This window comes from Canis aureus, chromosome 34 (assembly GCF_053574225.1).
Source record: "Canis aureus isolate CA01 chromosome 34, VMU_Caureus_v.1.0, whole genome shotgun sequence".
In the NCBI taxonomy this organism is placed as follows: Eukaryota; Metazoa; Chordata; class Mammalia; order Carnivora; family Canidae; genus Canis; species Canis aureus.
In genome coordinates, this window is record NC_135644.1 from 21,085,782 (window position 1) to 21,104,358 (window position 18,577).

Below are 18,577 nucleotides of genomic sequence, written 5' to 3' on the forward strand. Positions count from 1 at the left end.
TGGGAACTTCAATATCTAGATCTTTTTCCATGGTCTGTTTCCCTCCTGCCCCACCCTGCCTCTGTTACTTTGGATGCCAGTGTATTTCTTATCAAATGTTGGACTTGTGTATGAGAAATTGAAGTAGTTCTAGATGAAGTCATGTTTTTCCTAAGGATATTCACTCTGTTCTCTGACCTGATGGATAGCCTTAATCCATTCATGAGAGTAGCTCAGATGATCAAAGATAACTGCTATCAGGAAGAATAGTGGGTGGTATAATTTAATGATAGAAGATTTAATGGTAGGCAAATTTAGAAAAGAAGAAGGGAGATCTGTTTAAAAAAGAGCAATGAGGAATAAGAAGAACTTCTGCCCACCTCTGGGTACAGGGCCATTGAGTATGGAACAGTGATCTTCATTGATAATCAAGGTTGTCAGAATTAAGAAGTTGAGAGAAGTGGTTGAATTTTGTGGGGTTTTGTTCATGATTAACTGTGAGATCCAGAGGCATAGTAAAGGATTTCAGTAGTTGGGGAAGTATGGATGAGGTGAGAGGTACATTTCCTAAGCAGAGAGTTGGAGCTCAATAATGGATGACCTGGGAGTTTAAGGCCTGGAGTGACTGACAAACAGGGAAAAGGGCATAAAGAGATTAGTTTTGAGGGACTCAGGTAGATAATCATGATGAAACTGTAAGTAGGAGGAATCTTTCCAAAAGCATCCAAAATTGTGTGTTTTCCTGTTAGCTATTTTAGTGACCATGGGAAGGGGAGATGAGTGGTCATGGAAATCAGAAGCTTCCACTTCATTCCTAGAGTGTATCATAAGAGATAAAAATAAGTAAATTGATTTTAAAGATATTTAGGATGTATAATTAGCAAGACTTGGTGAAAAAAATGGATGTAGGATGTGAAAAGTGGGGCATATTAGAATTACTATGAAATTTCTGGCTTATACAACTGGATGAATGGTGATGCCATTCACTTAGCTGGAAACACTGAAAGAGGACCACGTTTGGGTGATAAACGAGACATCATGAGGATAATTTGGACTTTTTTGAGTTCAAGGTGTATTTGAGTCATTCAATTGGAGATATCACACAGCCAATTAAATATAGGGATATACTGCTTCACAGAGATGTCTGAGCAAGAAATGTAAATTAGTGAGTATCTGCCTATAATGTGGTAATTGAAATCTCTAGTTTGAATAAGTGGCCAAAGGAGAGTCAACTGGGAGAAGCTAGTCAAGACTGTGCACGTGATGTTGAAGAGTAGATAGAATGCAGTATGAAAATTGTCCATTTTCTGTAGCTTCAAGGAGATCATTGGTGACAGGGTGGATTAAGACCTTCAGAGAAGAGCATTTAAATTAGATTTAGAGAAGTTTGTTGGTGAAAGAAAGAAAAGATAGATGTTTTAGCTGGAAGGAAACTTTAGCATCCTTTGTTTTAAACCTAAGGGCTTCAGTATGTTTAAAAGCCAATTGGAGGAATTTGGTTGAGAAAGCTTAAATACTAGAAGAGAAAAGAGAATATAAAATAAGGCTCCTAAGAAGCTAGGTGGGGAAGAGGGATGTATTACTTTCCTATTGTTGCTGTAACAAATTATAACACATTTAGTAGCTTCAAACAACACATTTTTATTCTCTTACAACTTCAGAAATGTGAAGCCAAGTTGTCAGCGGGGCCTTACTTTTTCTGGGGGCTCCATTTGCTTTCTAGTGTCTGGAGGCCACCTGCAATCTTTGGCTCTTGGTCTCACGTCATTCTGACCCCTGCTTCTGCTTTGCTTTGTCTGCTTCCACTGGCACACAGCCTTCCCTGACTCTTACCCTTCTGCTTCCCTCTTATAAGGAGGACCCTTTGAATACCTTGGGATCACCTGGATAACTAGGATAGTCTTCAAAACTCTTTTCAAAAAACAACAACAACAAAAAAAAAAAAAAAAAAAAAAAAACCCTCTTTTCACCATGTAAGATAACATATACACATCTTCCAGGGATTAAACTGTCGACTTTTTGGTGGCGGTGAGGGGCATTACTCAGTGTGCCACAGGAGACAAAAGGATAGTCTTTAGAAAATAGAAGGAAACAGTTTCTAATTTAATTAGAAAGATAGAAGGTAGAACATGTGCAAGATATATGTGGTATGTATATCTGGTAGTGGAAATATATTTTATGGCTGATACTTTTCTCTCTCTCTTTTTAAAGATTTTTATTTATTTATTCATGAGAGACACAGAGAGGCAGAGACATAGGCAGAGGGAGAGGCAGGCTCCCTGCAGGGAGCATGAGGCGGGACTTGATCCCAGGACCCCAGGATCACGACTCAAGCCAAAGGCAGATGCTCAACCACTGAGCCACCCAGGTGCCCCCACACTATTCCCTCTTTAAAACCATGCTTGTTTCAGCTGGAGGGCAGAGGCACAGACAGCAGATCTGTACCTGAAGAGATCTGAATCAGAAGAGAATACTACCCTAAAAACTAGAGCACTTCATTTAGCTAATGGTTAGCCACCTGCTGGGAGCCCCTTGGGTACAGGGGTATGAAGATACAACACACAGTGGTTATTATCTTTCGTAGTTGGAGGTTTCCAAGGTGTGCTGAATGATCATTGGACCAGAGCAGTTTATTATTTTTATTTTTTAAAAAGATTTTATTTATTTATTCATGAGAGACAGAGAGAAGCAGAGACACAGGCAGAGGGAAAAGCAGGCGCCATGCAGGGAGCCTGACGTGGGACTTGATCCTTGGACTCCAGGATCATGCCCTGAGCGGAAGGCAGACGCTCAACCGCTGAGCACCCAGGCGTCCCAGACCAGAGTAGTTTAGAAAGGATTCCTGGGTATTAAGTTACACAAGATGACCTCATAGACAATTCTAATATTTGCTGGTTGTATAAGTAATATGTACTTCTTAAATATAAAATATTTTGAAGAAATGGATAATATGTCATAGAATGCATTAAATGTTGATACCAGAGATAATTGCTCAAAAGTAAAGAATACAATAAAGATTCGGGCTATTGTCAATATTTGAGCAGTCAGAGCTCATGGCACACTACTTTTATTAATTACTTGACCTTTAACTTAGTAGTCTTTTTTTTTTTTTAACTTGAGTAGTCTTACAGCTTTTTATATTTTAATTTTACAGAAATAGTAAATAATATGAAATTATAAAAATAAAAGCATTGAAAATAACCACTTCAAATTCATATCTCTCCTCAGTTTCACTTTCCTCACTTGAGATAGGATTGTTAAAACTTTGGTATGAATTCCTCTGGGTCTTTTTTATCACTTACCTATAGTTAATGTGGATATATATAAAAGTATAGGTGTTTTCTTTGTTTTTACACAAATGGGGTCATACTAAATTATTCTGTAATTTAAAAAATTCAACAGTATGGTTTTGTAATCTTTTTTGTTAATCCATACCTTAGTACTATCAATTGCTACCCAACATTCCATAGTCTAAATGCAATGTATGTTTTTAATATGCAAACATATTTAACATATCAGTTGTTTCTAATTTTTTTTCTGGTAAATAGTGATGCAGTGAACATTGCTTCTAGATGCTCTTATATATATTTATGCTACTTTGTTGGTAGAGAACAAGGAATGGAATAGTTCTATCAAAGAATGTGGATTCTTAGGATCTTTTTTTTTAAGAATTTATTTATTTATTTGAGAGAAAAACACAGAGGAGGGATAGAGGGAGAAGGAGTAGCGGACTCCTCACTAAGCAGGGAGCTTAGACATGGGCCTCAATCCAAAGACCCTTGGATCATGACCTGAGCCAAAGGCAGATGCTTAACCAGGTGAGCCACCCAGGTGCCCTTGCCTTATTGGCATTATTATAGATACTGCTGAGTTGCCTTTCTTAAAGTCTGTTGCCATTTGTCCTACTTTAATCAGTACTTGAGAGTATCACTCTTTTCCTAACACTGGTGACATTATTTGACATTGTCCATCTAAATTTTTGTCCAGTACTGAAAATACCTTATTCTCCACAATCTTTCTTATTACTAGGAATATCTTTTCAAGCTTTTATATTCTAGATGTTTATATAAGATGTTTATGTGTTTATGAATTGTACGTGCATTTCTGCCCTTTGTTCGTTGGGGGGGTATTTTTTTTCTGTGAATTTTTAGGAACTCTTTATATATTCTGTATATTAGTCCTTTCTTAAGTATGTTGCACATACTTAGTCTTAATCTGTGCCTTGCACTTGAGCTTTATGTATAGAGTCTTTTATGCCATAAATATTAAAATATTTATGACTTAAATGTGTTGACTTTGTTTATGACTTGTAGGGCTTACTTAGCAAGACTTTTCTCACCACAAGATTTGTTAAACCATTTTTTTGTTATTTATTCTAAGATATTTATTAATTAGTTAAGGTTTAGAAATTCTCTTTAGTGTTGTATTTTGGAGTCCAATTTAGGATATCATGTTAGGTAAAGAATCTGTATCCTTGGGACGCCTGTGTGGCTCAGTGGTTTAGTGCCTGCTTTTGGGCCAGAACATGACCCTGGAGTCCCGGGATCGAGTCCCACATTGAGCTCCCCACAGGGAGCCTGCTTCCCCCTCTGCCCATGTCTCTGCCTCTTTCTCTCTGTGTCTCTCATGAATAAATAAATAAAATCTTAAAAAAAGAAAAAAGAATCTGTATCCTTAGTTTACTCAGATGGGTACAGTCAATGTATTTTGAGTATATCATCCTTTCTCCTTTGATATTTTAGTACCAACTGTAGCATATACACATGAATGTATTAATACCTTTGTAAAAAAATGAGGGACTATAGCTTTGTATTGTATTAGGTATATCAGATATGGAAAGACACTCCTCACTGATCTTGTTCTAACTTTCTTGGCTACAACTGCACATTTTCTTTACTCTGAAACAGTTTGAGTAGCACAGAAATGATCTGTTTGTTAAAGGTTACACAGAAATTATCTGAAACTGTCTTAGAACAGGCTCACCTTTTTGGGATGGTAGCTCTTTGACAGCTTTCTCTATGGTGATTGACGTCTTTGAATTTTCTGTTTTTTGGATTCACTATATATAGAGAGAGAATATATAGAGAATTAGAGAATTTTAATCTAGAGAATTAATCATTTAATCATGTTTTATTTTTTCTTTTGTATATTGGTACTTTCTGTTTTTTATCTCCTAGATTTTTTTGCCCTATTTTATTTTTTGTCCCCAGAGAACAGGTCTTATTAATTGGTTCTACCATTTTGCTTTTTTCCAAGTTTTAATTCCTGCTTTTGCCCTTATTAGTTTATTCCTTCCACTTTGCTCAGGTTTAATTTAATGATATTTTCTAATTTTTGGATGCTAATGAATTTATTTCCATTTTTATATATTAATAGATATGTTTAAGGCTGTAATTATGAGAACTGTTTTAGCATAAGAGATGTGATTTATAGTGTTTTCATTATATCCATTATTATTATTACATACGTTTTCTGCACTTTCAACTTTTGGTTTTTCTTTGGTGGAAGAGTTGCATGAAGAGTCTTAAAATTTTTAATTCCTCCCTAACCCCAGATTTAGTAGTAATTTTCATTTTGTTGTATTGTGATCACAAACTGTTGTTTGTACTCCTTCCAGTATTAGAAGTTTGGGGGGTTTTATCTGTGACCTAAAATGTGATTTTTATTTAAATCACTTTCTTAAAGATAAGTTATAATCTCTGCTTTAACCTGAGAATTCAGTTAAATCTTTTATTAACTATATTAGCCTACTTATATTTTTTATATTTATAGCAACTTTTTAGTCTGCTTTCTTCAGGGTGCCTGGTTAGCTCAGTTGACAGAACCTGTGATTCTTGGTCTCGGGGTCATGAATTCAAGCCCAATGTTGGGTGTGGAGCATACTTAAAAAAAAAAATCCTGCTTCTTCTTCATGATTTGAGAGGGTTTTTGGTTAGTAATGTTTCTATGAGATTATTTTCCTTGTATCTCCTATAATGTATGCTTTACAAATGCATATTATATGATACCTCGATATTCGTAGTCAGCTTTTATTGTGATTCACATTATTCACCATTATAAAGTTCATTGCTTGTTCAGTGCACTTCTGTCCTGAGTTCAGTCTTCTATGATCTGACCACTGCATTCTTTCCTTCCTTCCCTGTCAGCTTCTCCATTCTTTTTCCACCGCTCTTTTCCTTCATTTTCTCGTTTCTCACCACCTGTTCTTTTGTTTTAAACTTTCTCACTTAGAGTGATCTCTTTCCCACAGAATAGATTGGAATCTGCTGTATAATTTAAATACAGAGATTTTTTTTTCCTTTCAGTATGAGATAACATAAAAATTTGGTATGAATACTGCTATTTTAGTTTATATTATATTTCTTATAGGTTTTGGAAAAATATTCACGATGTGTTCTGCCTTTTTAGCATTGTGTTCTTTTAATTCGAAAAGTTTGCTCCTGTTGTCATGACTACAATACAAAAATCTTTAATCCTCTTATTTGTTTAAGGATTATTTATTAATCTCCTCTAAGGAGCAATAATAAAATTAATATTTTCCTCTTAATTCTCCCTTTTCTACTAGCTGATTTTAGGATTATAAAATAATTTACTTTAATTCTTTCGTGATTTGTCAGTTTTAAATAATATCTTTTGATCTGAGGACCTTTCCTCCTTTAACTTTCATCTTTTTTTGTTTGTTTTATCATTTCTGCATTGTTAAGGCTTATGCTACTTATATTTTATTATAGCAACATAATGACATAGAGAATTAGTCCCATAAGTAGTTTTGGTATTTATTATAGTGCTTCTACTCTGATTTTTCCAGCCATCTCTTGGATGACTACAGTTTATCTTCTAGTAAATTCCTCAAGACAATCCCATGGGAACGAGATTTTATGTGTTTGCATATGTTCAAAACTTTTGAACTTTGGCTGTTGTCTTTATAATTAATGAGTTTGGCTAGATCAAAAACTCTCATTTATATTTCTTTCCTCAAGAATTTCATGGGCATTACTCCATCCAGTGGCGTTACCAAAGACAAGGGAGGGGCGGGGGGGGGGGGGCGCTCCTAAGCCTGTGGTTGGATGTTGTAGAGAAGTACTGCAACTGATGGATTCACCCCTTAATGCTACTAGAGCTTTTTTGTCTTGATGCCCAAGAATCTCTAAATTTAAAGTCCAGGGATGCCGGGGTGGCTCAGTCAGTTAAATGTCTGCCTTCAGGTCAGGCTGTGATACCGGGTCCTGTGATGGAGCCCTGCATTGGGCTCTGAGCTCAGAGGGGAGCCTGCTAGTCCCTCTCCTTCTGCCCCTCCCTCCCACTTAATAAATAAATAAATAAAATCTTTAAAAAATAAATTTGAAGTCCAGTAACTTTCCTGAAGTATCTTACTGTTGACTGTTAAAATGAGTTTCTCTGGGGAAGTGTGCCCTTTCCATAGGTAGTTTATTGCACAAAAATTTCTTTTATTTTGTCTTAACACATGTATTCTTTTCCATTATTTTGATTTTCTTCTGTGGAGATTCCAGGTGTAGATCTCTTACAGGTGTAGAGATCTCCTTACTTTTGTCTCTTTTTCTAATGCTTCTTAAATCTTTTTTTTAATTTTTTAAATTTTTTTATGATAGTCACAGAGAGAGAGAGAGAGGCAGAGACAGGCAGAGGGAGAAGCAGGCTCCAAGCACCGGGAGCCCGACGTGGGATTCGATCCCGGGTCTCCAGGATCACGCCCTGGGCCAAAGGCAGGCGTTAAACCGCTGCGCCACCCAGGGATCCCTCTTTTTCTAATGCTTCTTAAATTTAAAATGGTTTTTCTTCTCTCTTTGACTGCTTTTCTTGTCTCTCTCATTTGTTTACCTTAACTCTGATTTCAATGATTTTGATACACACAGCAATTAGATCTGGAGCTCTGTCGGCTGATGTTTCATCTCCTCTTCTGTCTTGTTTCTTCCATAATGTTTTTAACTTTCTGGGTGAACATACATGATTTTGCTTCATTAATTCCTTTTTTAATATTGGTTTAATGTATGGTCTTAAATTTTATCTGATCTTTGGCAGAACTTTTCTTCCAAGTAGTTCTCTTCTGCCATTTGTTTCTCCTGTACCTTTACTCCTTTCTTTCCATTGTTAGTACGTTTGTATGAATTCAGTGATGGCTTGGTTTTATTATTTATTTTCAAGGGGGGAGGTTCTTAGATTGTATTTATAAGAGTTTCATGAGGAAGAGAGTCAAAGTCCAAATACTAAATAAGGAAGGCTTTTCATTTTTGTGTTTGAATTTTTTCCAGTCTTTCTGTGTTCCTTTTATTTTTTTTAAGATTTTGTTTATTTATTCATGAGAGACACAGAGAGAGAGAGAGAGACATAGGCAGAGAGAGAAACAGGCTCCCTGTGGGGAGCCTGATGCAGGACTTGATCCCAGGACCCCAGGATCATGCCCTGAGCCAAAGGCCGATGCAACCAGTGAGCCACCCAGGTGCCCCAGTATTTCTGTGTTAAAGGAAATGGGAAAGTGTGAAGTTTTCTTAATATAATAATGACTTCTGGGGTATGATGTTTCTTGCAAAGATGGATTTCTGACTTCCTTTGGTTCCTATTAATTTTTTCTCTGCTTTTAAAAATTTTTTTATATATTTGTTTTTTAAGTGATCTCTACCCTGATGTGGGGTTTGAATTAACGACTCTGAGATCAAGAGTTGCACTCTACCAATGAAGCCAGCCAGGCACCCCTGGTTTTTATTACTTTTTTGGGGAGTTTTGCGCTTATGTTCATGGAGAATGTTAATGGGAAATGAGATTATATTTTGATACCAGTCTGATTCTGAAGTGTTATCTTTTCTCTTTGAAGTTGTCCCATTTGCCACTATTTGTCTAGCATGATTCTTTTTTCATTCAAATTACTTAACCATCTATGGGCCTTTTTAGTTTAATAGTTTGTAATTTTCATTAGCTCAGGGATCTTCTCTTCTGCCTTTTCTTATTTCTTTTACTTTTTTTATTCTTTCTGTGACTCATATTTTATGTGTTGATTTTTCTGGATTGTTCTTCCAAGCATTTTTTTTTCCTTTCATCTTTCTTCATTTCTTTGAACTTTACATTAAAGGAAGCCTCATTCATCTTTATTTTCCATATTGCTTATTAGCTTTTATTTTTATTATAATAACATATTATTATATTTCCATACTATTTATAATATCCAAGAATGGTCTGTGGTTCTTTATTTGCTCCTGTTACATGGTATTCTATTTTGTCAATGCTATAGCACCTTGAATCTTCACCTGATCTGAGGAGTCTGATTAGACATTATAAGATCCTAATTTTCTTTTGAATTATCTCTGATATTTTAGGAGGGGGATATATTTTTTGTTCATATTTATGTCCTTTTTCCTGTTTTCTTCTAATGTTTAGTAATCCTTGGTTTGCTAAAAGATTTATTAATGTGGAACTACTTTTTAGGATTTGTTTCCCCCCCCCCCTTTTTTTTTTTTGGCCTTTTTGGGGAAGTTTTGGGTTGCCTCAACTTTGCATTTCTTTACTCTTAAAGAATGGTATTTATAATGAGCTTCTATTTTTTTTAAAAAAATATATTTTAAATTTACTTTCTTTTAATCTACTATCAGCAGCATTTCTCTATTACATAAATTCCTACTATAATTGCATGTGTTCTTATCAGCCTAATCCCAATGACTTTCTAGCTTCTAGAAGTTCTTTTAGTGTATGGTCAGAGAGAGAGGATTTCTTCTTTCTTACCAAGGAAATTACTTCTTTTTTTTTCCTGCTCCACGCCCTTCTTTTTGTTTTCAATTTAAGTTTTTCAGAGCTTGAAGAAAAGTAGGTGCTTCTTTTCTGTCTGTTCTCTTGATCTTATCTTTCTAAAATTTCATAGACTATTTTTCCTAAGAAAACCTTAAACTATATGAAATATGAAGAGTGTAGACAAGGTGTTTGTCTTTTAATAGTCTATGCTTTTGTTAATTATAACTTATGTTATAAGCTCACATTTAGGAAACAAAAAAATTGACTTTTGTGTGTATTTGGCCTCTTGATCCTGTTGTTTCTACCTCCTTGTTGTCTTTGAAATCTTGACTTTCTAATCTGGTAACTTCCATTTCTCTTGGATTCATTTAGGTCCCTCTACCTGTTTTTATTCATTTTAGTTACCATTCTCAGAAACAACCCACTTCATCTTCCACACTGAGATAAAATTCATATCTTATCGAATATTGCTACCTTCAGGGATGAGTGTCAAACTGCTCAGTGTGACATAGAATCACCGTTTTTGCCTGGCTCTCCCCTCCCTATTTTTCCAGATTCATCTTCGTATATGTTTTCTTTATCTGGATATACCTTCATTCTTTTTTTTTTTTTAAGATTTATTTATTTATTTGAGAGAGAGTGAGAGAACACACTATGGGGGTGGGGAGAGTACAGGGAGAGAATCTTAAGGAGACTCCCTGTTGAGCTCAGAGCCCAATATGGGGCTTGATCTCATGGCCCTGAGCTTATGACCTGAACTGAAATCAAGAGTCACCCACTTAACCAACTGGGCCACCCAGGCGCATGAGAATTATCTTCATTCTTGAATATTTTTTTCACTTAGGAAACGTGTTTCCTCTCTCATGGTGAAGTTAGCTCTTTTTTTTTTCTTGATTTGGCACTTTATACTGGTTTATAGAACTTAACACTTTGTCATAATTTTTAAGTGTCCATCTGCCCTACTGTAGACAGTAGTTCCTTGGTAGGCAGGCATAATGCTCCTAGAAAATTAAGTCAGGTGTAGAATACACAGGTACTTTTTAAATACTTGAATGAACTGTGGTTTGCTAATATTTATCATCACTAGGCCTTATAAGTCATTCAGTAATTTTTTGAAGAAAGAAATTTTCTATTAGACTTTGAATTGGTTAAAAAAAAAAAAATATATATATATATAGCCATTCCTGGTGGAAAGAATTAACTGCCAGAGTGGAGAAGGAAATAGGGTAGAGGTAGGTCAGACCAGGCTTATCAAGGGAGAAGCCTAATGCCATGTCACATACATAGGAGAGCAAAGTGCCTTAGTAGAATAAGATGAGCTGGTTAGAACTAGACATACTGAGTTTATGTCTAAAGATCTAGACTGTTAGTTGCCATAATAAAATATTTTAAGGTTTTTCTGAAATCAGTGTTCTTAGGACAACAGTTAAATTTAGTGTTTACTTTTTAATTTTTTTTTTATTTTTATTTATCTATGATAGTCACACAGAGAGGGATAGAGAGAGAGGCAGAGACACAGGCAGAGGGAGAAGCAGGCTCCATGCACCGGGAGCCCGACGTGGGACCCGATCCCGGGTCTCCAGGATCGCGCCCTGGGCCAAAGGCAGGCGCCAAACTGCTGCGCCACCCAGGGATCCCCAAATTTAGTGTTTACATTACTAACCATTGGTAGAAATATGTCAAATAGTAAAAGAATATCCAAATGCTTCTGTGAAGAAGACTGTATAAGACTGTATGCTTTTGTTCAGAATAAATCATAAGGCAAGCAATTGTTAAGATGAGAAAGGAGGCTTGTCTGCTATGTAACCAGAGCGACTAGTCTTTCCACAATGATTATGAATGAACATAATGCCTACGGTGTACAGGGAGCACTCTGCTAGGTATTCTGGGAGCAGTGGAGGAAATAAGAGAGTGGGTCCCATCCTTAAGGATTGTATTTTCATTAGGCGGGAAACCAGGGCCTAGGAGGGTTTATTAAAACAATGTATTAATACGTACAGAGCAGGACATGAGCAATACAAAAGTTTAAAAATGTGCAAATAAAGAATGTTATAATATAGATGGAGGAATGACTTGGAGGGGTAAATATTGATATGAGTTTTTTAAAAATTTTATTTATTTATTTATTCATGAGAGAGAGAGAGCGAGAGAGAGAGAGGCAGAGACACAGGGAGAGGGAGAAGCAGGCTCCATGCAGGAAGCCCAAAATGGGACTCAATCCCGGGTCTCCAGGATCACGTCCTGGGCTGAAGGAGGCGCAAAACCACTGAGCAACCCGGGCTGTCCTTGATATGAGTTTTTAAGGGAGTTGATGAACCTGGATGGGTAATGAGCTGCCCCAGAATGGGTACCGTGTATACAGTGCCTCAGTATACAGGGGGAAGAGAGAGGGGCAGAATGAGTTGTTTTCGTATAAGGCAGATTGGTCGATTGGTTGCCAAAGAAGAATTTGTAGAACTTATTAATCAGGAACCATTCATCTACCTTATAGCACTTGTTTTTTTGGTATAAAGCCACTGAGTAAGACAGTATGATGCTTAAAAGAAATTAGACCTATCTTTACCTTTAAGGAGCCTACATTCTAAATGATAGAAAGTACACATATATAGGAAACAATAGCTTGACTAAATTAGTATATGACAAAGGGTAGAGAGGCAGCATGAAAAAGATGGATATGCTTAGAATCTGTGAAACAGGATTAAACAATACTTGCTTGGAGCACCTGGGTGGCTCAATGGTTGGGTGTCTGCCTTTTTTTGGCTCAGGCCATGATCCCAGGGTCCTTGGATCGGGAGCCTACTTTTCCCTCTGCCTTTGTCTCTGCCTCCCTCTCTGTGTCTTTCATGAAAAATAAAATCTATTTAACAAAAATAATACTTGCTTTACAGGGTTATCAGAATAAAATGAAGTAATATATAGAAAGTGCATAACCCTTAATAGGCAACTTATGTATGTGTATTGTCTCTCCCTTCCTTTTTTTTTTTTTAAGATTTTATTTATTTATTCATGAGAGACACAGAGAGGCAGAGACATTGACAGAGGGAGAATCAGGCCCCCCACAGGGAGCCCGACATGAGACTTGATCCCAGGACCCCAGGATCACGCCCTGAGCCAAAGATAGACATTCAGCCGCTGAGCCACCCAGGCATCCCTTGACTCTCCCTTCTTCCTTCTCCACCTGTCAATTCTAAGGTAAACTTGTGCCCCCCCCCCAAAAAAAAAAGAAAAAAAAAAAGAGATATTTGAAGGAAGCATAATCAGTGACACTTTAAAAAGGGGTGTGCTTTGTCTTGGGCCTTGAAAGTTAGGTAGAATTTAGCTAGTGAACGTTAGCAACAAAGATGTAGACATATGGAATGTGCTTCTGGGAACTATAAGAAGCTTTTGTTAATGTTGAGTGGAAGAAGAGGTTTGAAAGGCAGGCTTGGAACCTAGAGGTTGGCTGGTACCCATGTAGCATTCTCTTCTGCTTGGATCCTATTTTGTACACTACTTTGACTAATTGTTTACATGTCTTCATGGGTCAGTTCCTTTGGTGAATAGGAATCAGGAGCTATCAGCTTTGAATTCCCCACAGCAAAGAGCATAGGGCTTTACACGTACTAGGGTGCTCAATACATATTTATTGAATCAGAAGAACTAACAAATGCTTGGGTACATCAGAAGTAAGCGCTGTATGATGATATTTTATGCTAATATTATATCAAATTATATAGTACAATGTGAGAGAGAATATTGTAGAGTAAATAGTGGGGTGTCGTAGAAAGGGTTGGATCTGATTTTCACCATGGCTCACTGACTTATGCACATTGGGAACCTGGGCAGATTCTTTTGCAGAATGTACTTCTTCTATCTGAGACCATTTTTTTAGCTGTCTGTTCTTCTGGCCTTTGTTCCTCATCTACAGAATAGCTAATACCTCCCTCATAGTGTTGTGGTAAAAACTCAGTGAAAACTAGCTCAGTGCCTGGCTCATATTGGCTGCTCACATAAATATTATTAATAGTCATTATAATGGTTATTTTTTGTTATTCTTAATTCACACCAAAACCTCGATGTGCATGTTTTAAATTTATTTATTTATTTATTTATTTATTTATTTATTTATTTATTTATTTTTTTAAATTTTTATTTATGATAGTCACAGAGAGAGAGAGAGAGAGGCAGAGACACAGGCAGAGGGAGAAGCAGGCTCCATGCACCGGGAGCCCGACGTGGGATTCGATCCCAGGTGTCCAGGATCGCGCCCTGGGCCAAAGGCAGGCGCCAAACCGCTGCGCCACCCAGGGATCCCTGATGTGCATGTTTTGAGTGGCAAAATGCACTTTCAATCAAAATACTGAGCAAGAACCAAAATAATGTACAGTGCTATCCTATATATTTCATTGTTGATCCGCTGTATGAAACTCAAAACCTTATTTTATCAAATTTAGGTTTTGGAAAGAATGACCTGTGACACAGCCTAAGGAGAATGCATCCTAGGCCCCATTCTCCCCAGTAGCAGGGCTTTTCAGGCCCTGCCTTGGTCCCTTACAAGCCCTATACAAACTTGAGTTCCCTGACCCTCATAGCAGTTTGAAAATTGTTGGCCATGGCTTTTTATCCTCATTTTGCAGAAGCTGAAGAAATTAAGGATCAAGTGACAAGGTTAGTGAGTGTGAAAGTCATTTATAATAATGGTAAAAAAAAAAAAAAAACATAGGCTAAAGTTAAATTTTGAATCAGTGTCTACAGTAAGTGGGAGGTAAGATAAAGCACAGTCAATATGAACACTTGGAAAGATCACTGAAAAATGAGACTGCCTGTCGTAAGTGTGAATGTCATCTCATTAGTCTTTCAGCCTATTGACTAGGAAAAGTGTATGCAAGTCTCATTTTTCAAAGACAATGACCTTTTGGCAACATAGAGTCACAAAATACCACATTTTGCTCTTCATGGTTTTCACTGAAAATTTATAAACTTCAACTTTCAGGTATTCCAAAGAGATGACCTATCACACTAGTTGTCTGTCAAGCGTTTTTTAAAGCCCTTATAGGGCAGGTGTATTGCACTGTAATAAATATAGAGGCTGGACATCATTTTGACTTGAAGGATTCATTTTCATGTGTAAAAAGTCTATAGTGTAAAGTAAAACAGTGTTTGACTTCGCGCTCGTCTAGACCTCAAAATGTGGAATCAGCTTTGGGAACCTCGTTTTATCTCCCCATCAGGCATCAAGTTCTGCATATTCTTTTCTCCTAGTCACTTTTCAAAGAAAATGTTTCCTCCTTGAAGTGGTGATCTCACCTGTGATGTAAAGTTTCATCTATCTTGGTGCATCCCTGGTAGTTGAAGTTTAATCACTATTAGACTCACATAACGTACTACTAAGTGTGATTTTTTTTAAATTTAAAAATGAATTCTCTCTGTTCTACTTTGAGACAGTGACCATATCTTTATTCAATAGTATGTTCCTACCACTGAACACATAGTGGGTACTTTGCCTCATTATTTAATGAAATGAATTGCTTTGATTATGGTGCAACCTATTGTTTGAGACCAGAGATCACACTTCTTTGTAATATTCAAAAACTAAATTGAGAAAAGAAGAAAGAAAAAGCCAAATATTGTAGATAATAATCTAGAAATGACGTAGTTACTGTGGGCTTTGTTATTGTTAGTCTGCCAAAAGAGTGATTTAAGGTTAAACTAGAATCTCCACTTTACAAATGGTAACTCCCATCCCAGTACCAGTGGATTTTTACTGATATTTTTATTTTAAAAGGCCACAGTAAACCTATTTGAATAAGGATCAAATGAAAGCCCTCACACTAGATCAATCTGTGACTTTTTATATTAAGTGAATTCTACCCTCCCCCCAGCTACCATTGTGAGGGATCAATGTAGGTTTTGAAATTCAGTGTAGGGAACCCTAGAATTTGTAGTGTCTCTTTTCCTTTTGAGAAATATGAGATCATCATGCATATAAAACACACCCAAAAGCGTTAAGTATAAAGCAGTAAAGGGAGCCCTGCTTAGTAGCAGTCTAGGTAATAAAATGGAAAGTTTGTGTCCCAGTTGCCTAGAATCTTCCATTTTGCCTTGTTACTACAACAACCACCTTGTATGCTAGAAATTAAAGGAGTTTCCCTCATACTGATCGCAGTGGGTCATTCCATGTGTCGTGGTTGAAGAGCACGGGGTAGATCCTTGTGAAGTCATCGGTCCAGCAGGGATCTTACCATAATAACTCAGATTAGTTTTAATATTGCTATAGTTTTTATCATGTTGAATGTTTCTTTTACTCTTTATTTAGACTTCATTGGAAATTTTCTTGTTAGCCACCAATGATTTTAGTTGTGACCCTCCTCCAACTCCCCCCCCAAAGTATTAGAATACAGTTTTCACTTATTGTAAGAAAAAAGGCAAAGTGGTTGTTAACATTTTGAATTTGCATTGAGCAATGATTATTGTTCAAATGCTTTTGATTGAGTGAAAGATGCTAAGTTACAGAGATCTGTGCTTTTTATAAACATTTGAAATTCATATATTGTTGTTTAATGCACCCTTTATAGTTAGCATTATTATTTTTAGGTCAATTGTTAAGGTAATATTTAACAGGAATACTTAAGTGTGTAACCTTAAGGATAGCTGAAAGGTCTATAATACAAAAATTTTAGCTGTTTAAGAAATGAAATACATAAAAAATGCATCAATGAATATTAAAAACCTTTATTGTAATACATAAATTAATACTTTGATACCAGTTCTAACCTCAGGATTATTTTTTGCACCTTATATAATATTTTCCAATCGACCCATTTATCAAATTTATGAGTTACATAAGTAAATTTAGCTCATCTGCATATTTGTGTACTTTAAATAGACCCATGTAAACAGTTTCTTATCTGCCATATGTTGAAATGTTTTAGTAAACTAAAGACATAGCTGCTTAGTCAACAAAGATGGCATTAAATTGCACTGTTTTGGAAAAAAAAGTTAAGTGAACTAGATGCCTGTTAATCTGGTTCTTTAAATATCATAAACAAAAGTATCAGAATGTGTTTCCAAGGACAAAGGCGGGGTTTTCCTGGCTTTGATTGGTCGCTGCCTTGTCCTGTCCCACAGCCATCCTTAATTGGCTTTGGGTAGATTGGAATCACATAAGCAGAGTGACATTTATTACTTTCCTAGTTTTCTTTGCACCGAGCCCTGAGATTCCCAAGGAGTAACTGTAAGAGATTTCTTTCATTTCGTCCATGATCTATGAGAGGGGATCCTTCTACGAAGAGCAGGCATGAGTCTGAGTGCGAGAAGAGTGACTCTGCCCACAATAACGCCAATAGTCCTACAGAAAAGGGTATGTGACTCCTTCTGCCTTCTTCTTTCCTTTTTCTTGCCGTTTTTCTTTCTTCCTGTGACTGTGTGTTTATAAATATGTTGGAAACTCTAGTTACATATCCTGAGAGAGACTGTCATTCATTGAGGCTAGAGGTAATTAAAGGGTATATTAGTGGAATTAGACAAAGAGGGAAAATGCTGTGCTAGAGTATCTCTGTGGCAAAAAAGCTCCATGTAAAAGCAGTTTAGTCTCAATTTCAGGGCATTGTGATTTAGAGAGTATATTGAAGCTTTGCTTTTTTTTTTTTTTTTTTTTTTTCCTTCTGTAACTTCAGGCCTTTTTGCCTTTAGTTCAATAGGAAATCTGCTAGCTATTATGTTTTATATTTGTTTACTGAGAAGCAGTTTCTTTGTTTCACTATAATTCATAATACATCCATCTTCATTGTTGAATGGACTATATAATTGTTTTTCTGTTTAAACATATGGCACCAGTTTATTAGCCTCTGGTTTCTACCAATTTCTATTGAGTTGCTGCCTATTTGCTTAAGAAAAACTTTCCATTATATTCCCTTGTGAAAGAGCTTTCTGTTAATTATTAATGCAATCAATCCTGTGTATGAAAATATTGTATCTGTTAGTTTTCTGTAAAGTTTATTTCCATGTTTTACTGGCAACGTCATATTTTATAAGGTAATAATATATATGCCATGCAACGTAGCATTTAAGTAAAACTGAATATACTAAACTTTTCTTGGAAATACACCAAATAAGAACAATGTATTGACTTCCTTAAAGAATCAAATCTCTGGCATAGAAAAAGAAGGTACTAAAACACATCTTTGGCAGTCTGCTTTCTGATTGGTTTTGGTAACACTAGAAACTGGAATGTTTATTTCCGTACCTGACTTTTAATAGTTAACTATTAGTTAACTATTAGTGTATTCCATAAGTCAAAGGTCATGGTTTAATTTGTTTGAAAATGACAAATGCAACAATTAGGGTGTTTTTTTTTTTAAAGAAGTATCTCTTTTTAATTGTTTTTAATTTTTAGGTTTTCAGTTTATTTTCTTATTCAGGCAACCACTCATTCACTAGGGACACTTTTACTTGGCATTGGATTCATATATGGTAATTTTGCCAACATTTGTTCTTTATCTTTCTTGATGCCTTTCTCTCATCTGAAGCAAATTTAATTAAAAATATTTTGCTTTGAGCTTGAATCCTTATTTTGATTTAGACTTAGCATTAATAATTACTGTATAGATTACTTGACTCACTGGAATGTGAAAAGGTATACTAATATATATCAAATGTGTGTTCTTAGGTCTGAGTTCTTTATCCAATCAATAATTGCAGTTTAGGATAACCAAGAAGCTTTCATCATGTCCTTTTGGATGACATGTCGGTGTGGTAGGAAGCATACCACCTGGACTTTCTGTTTACTAGCGGTGTGACCTTGGGCAAGTCACTTAAACTTGCGGTCTTTACTTTCTCACCTGTAACATAAGAACTGAGAGATTTTCATTAAATGCTTTCT

The 18,577-nt window shown here is 36.1% G+C and overlaps 1 protein-coding gene across 3 annotated transcripts in view; it reads left to right on the top strand.

Annotated features, from left to right (window-relative positions):
* GRB14 (growth factor receptor bound protein 14) overlaps nucleotides 1–18,577 on the top strand; it is a 130,335-nt gene that overhangs the window by 51,770 nt on the left and 59,988 nt on the right. The window contains exon 1 of one of the 3 annotated variants that reach the window (XM_077883620.1): nucleotides 16,839–17,056. The exons of the other annotated variants lie outside the window; for them this stretch is intronic. Within the exon in view, the coding sequence (XP_077739746.1) occupies nucleotides 16,994–17,056 (63 nt within the window). The 5' untranslated portion in view covers nucleotides 16,839–16,993. Of the gene's footprint in view, nucleotides 1–16,838; nucleotides 17,057–18,577 lie in introns of those variants that run through there. 3 annotated transcript variants of the gene reach the window in all.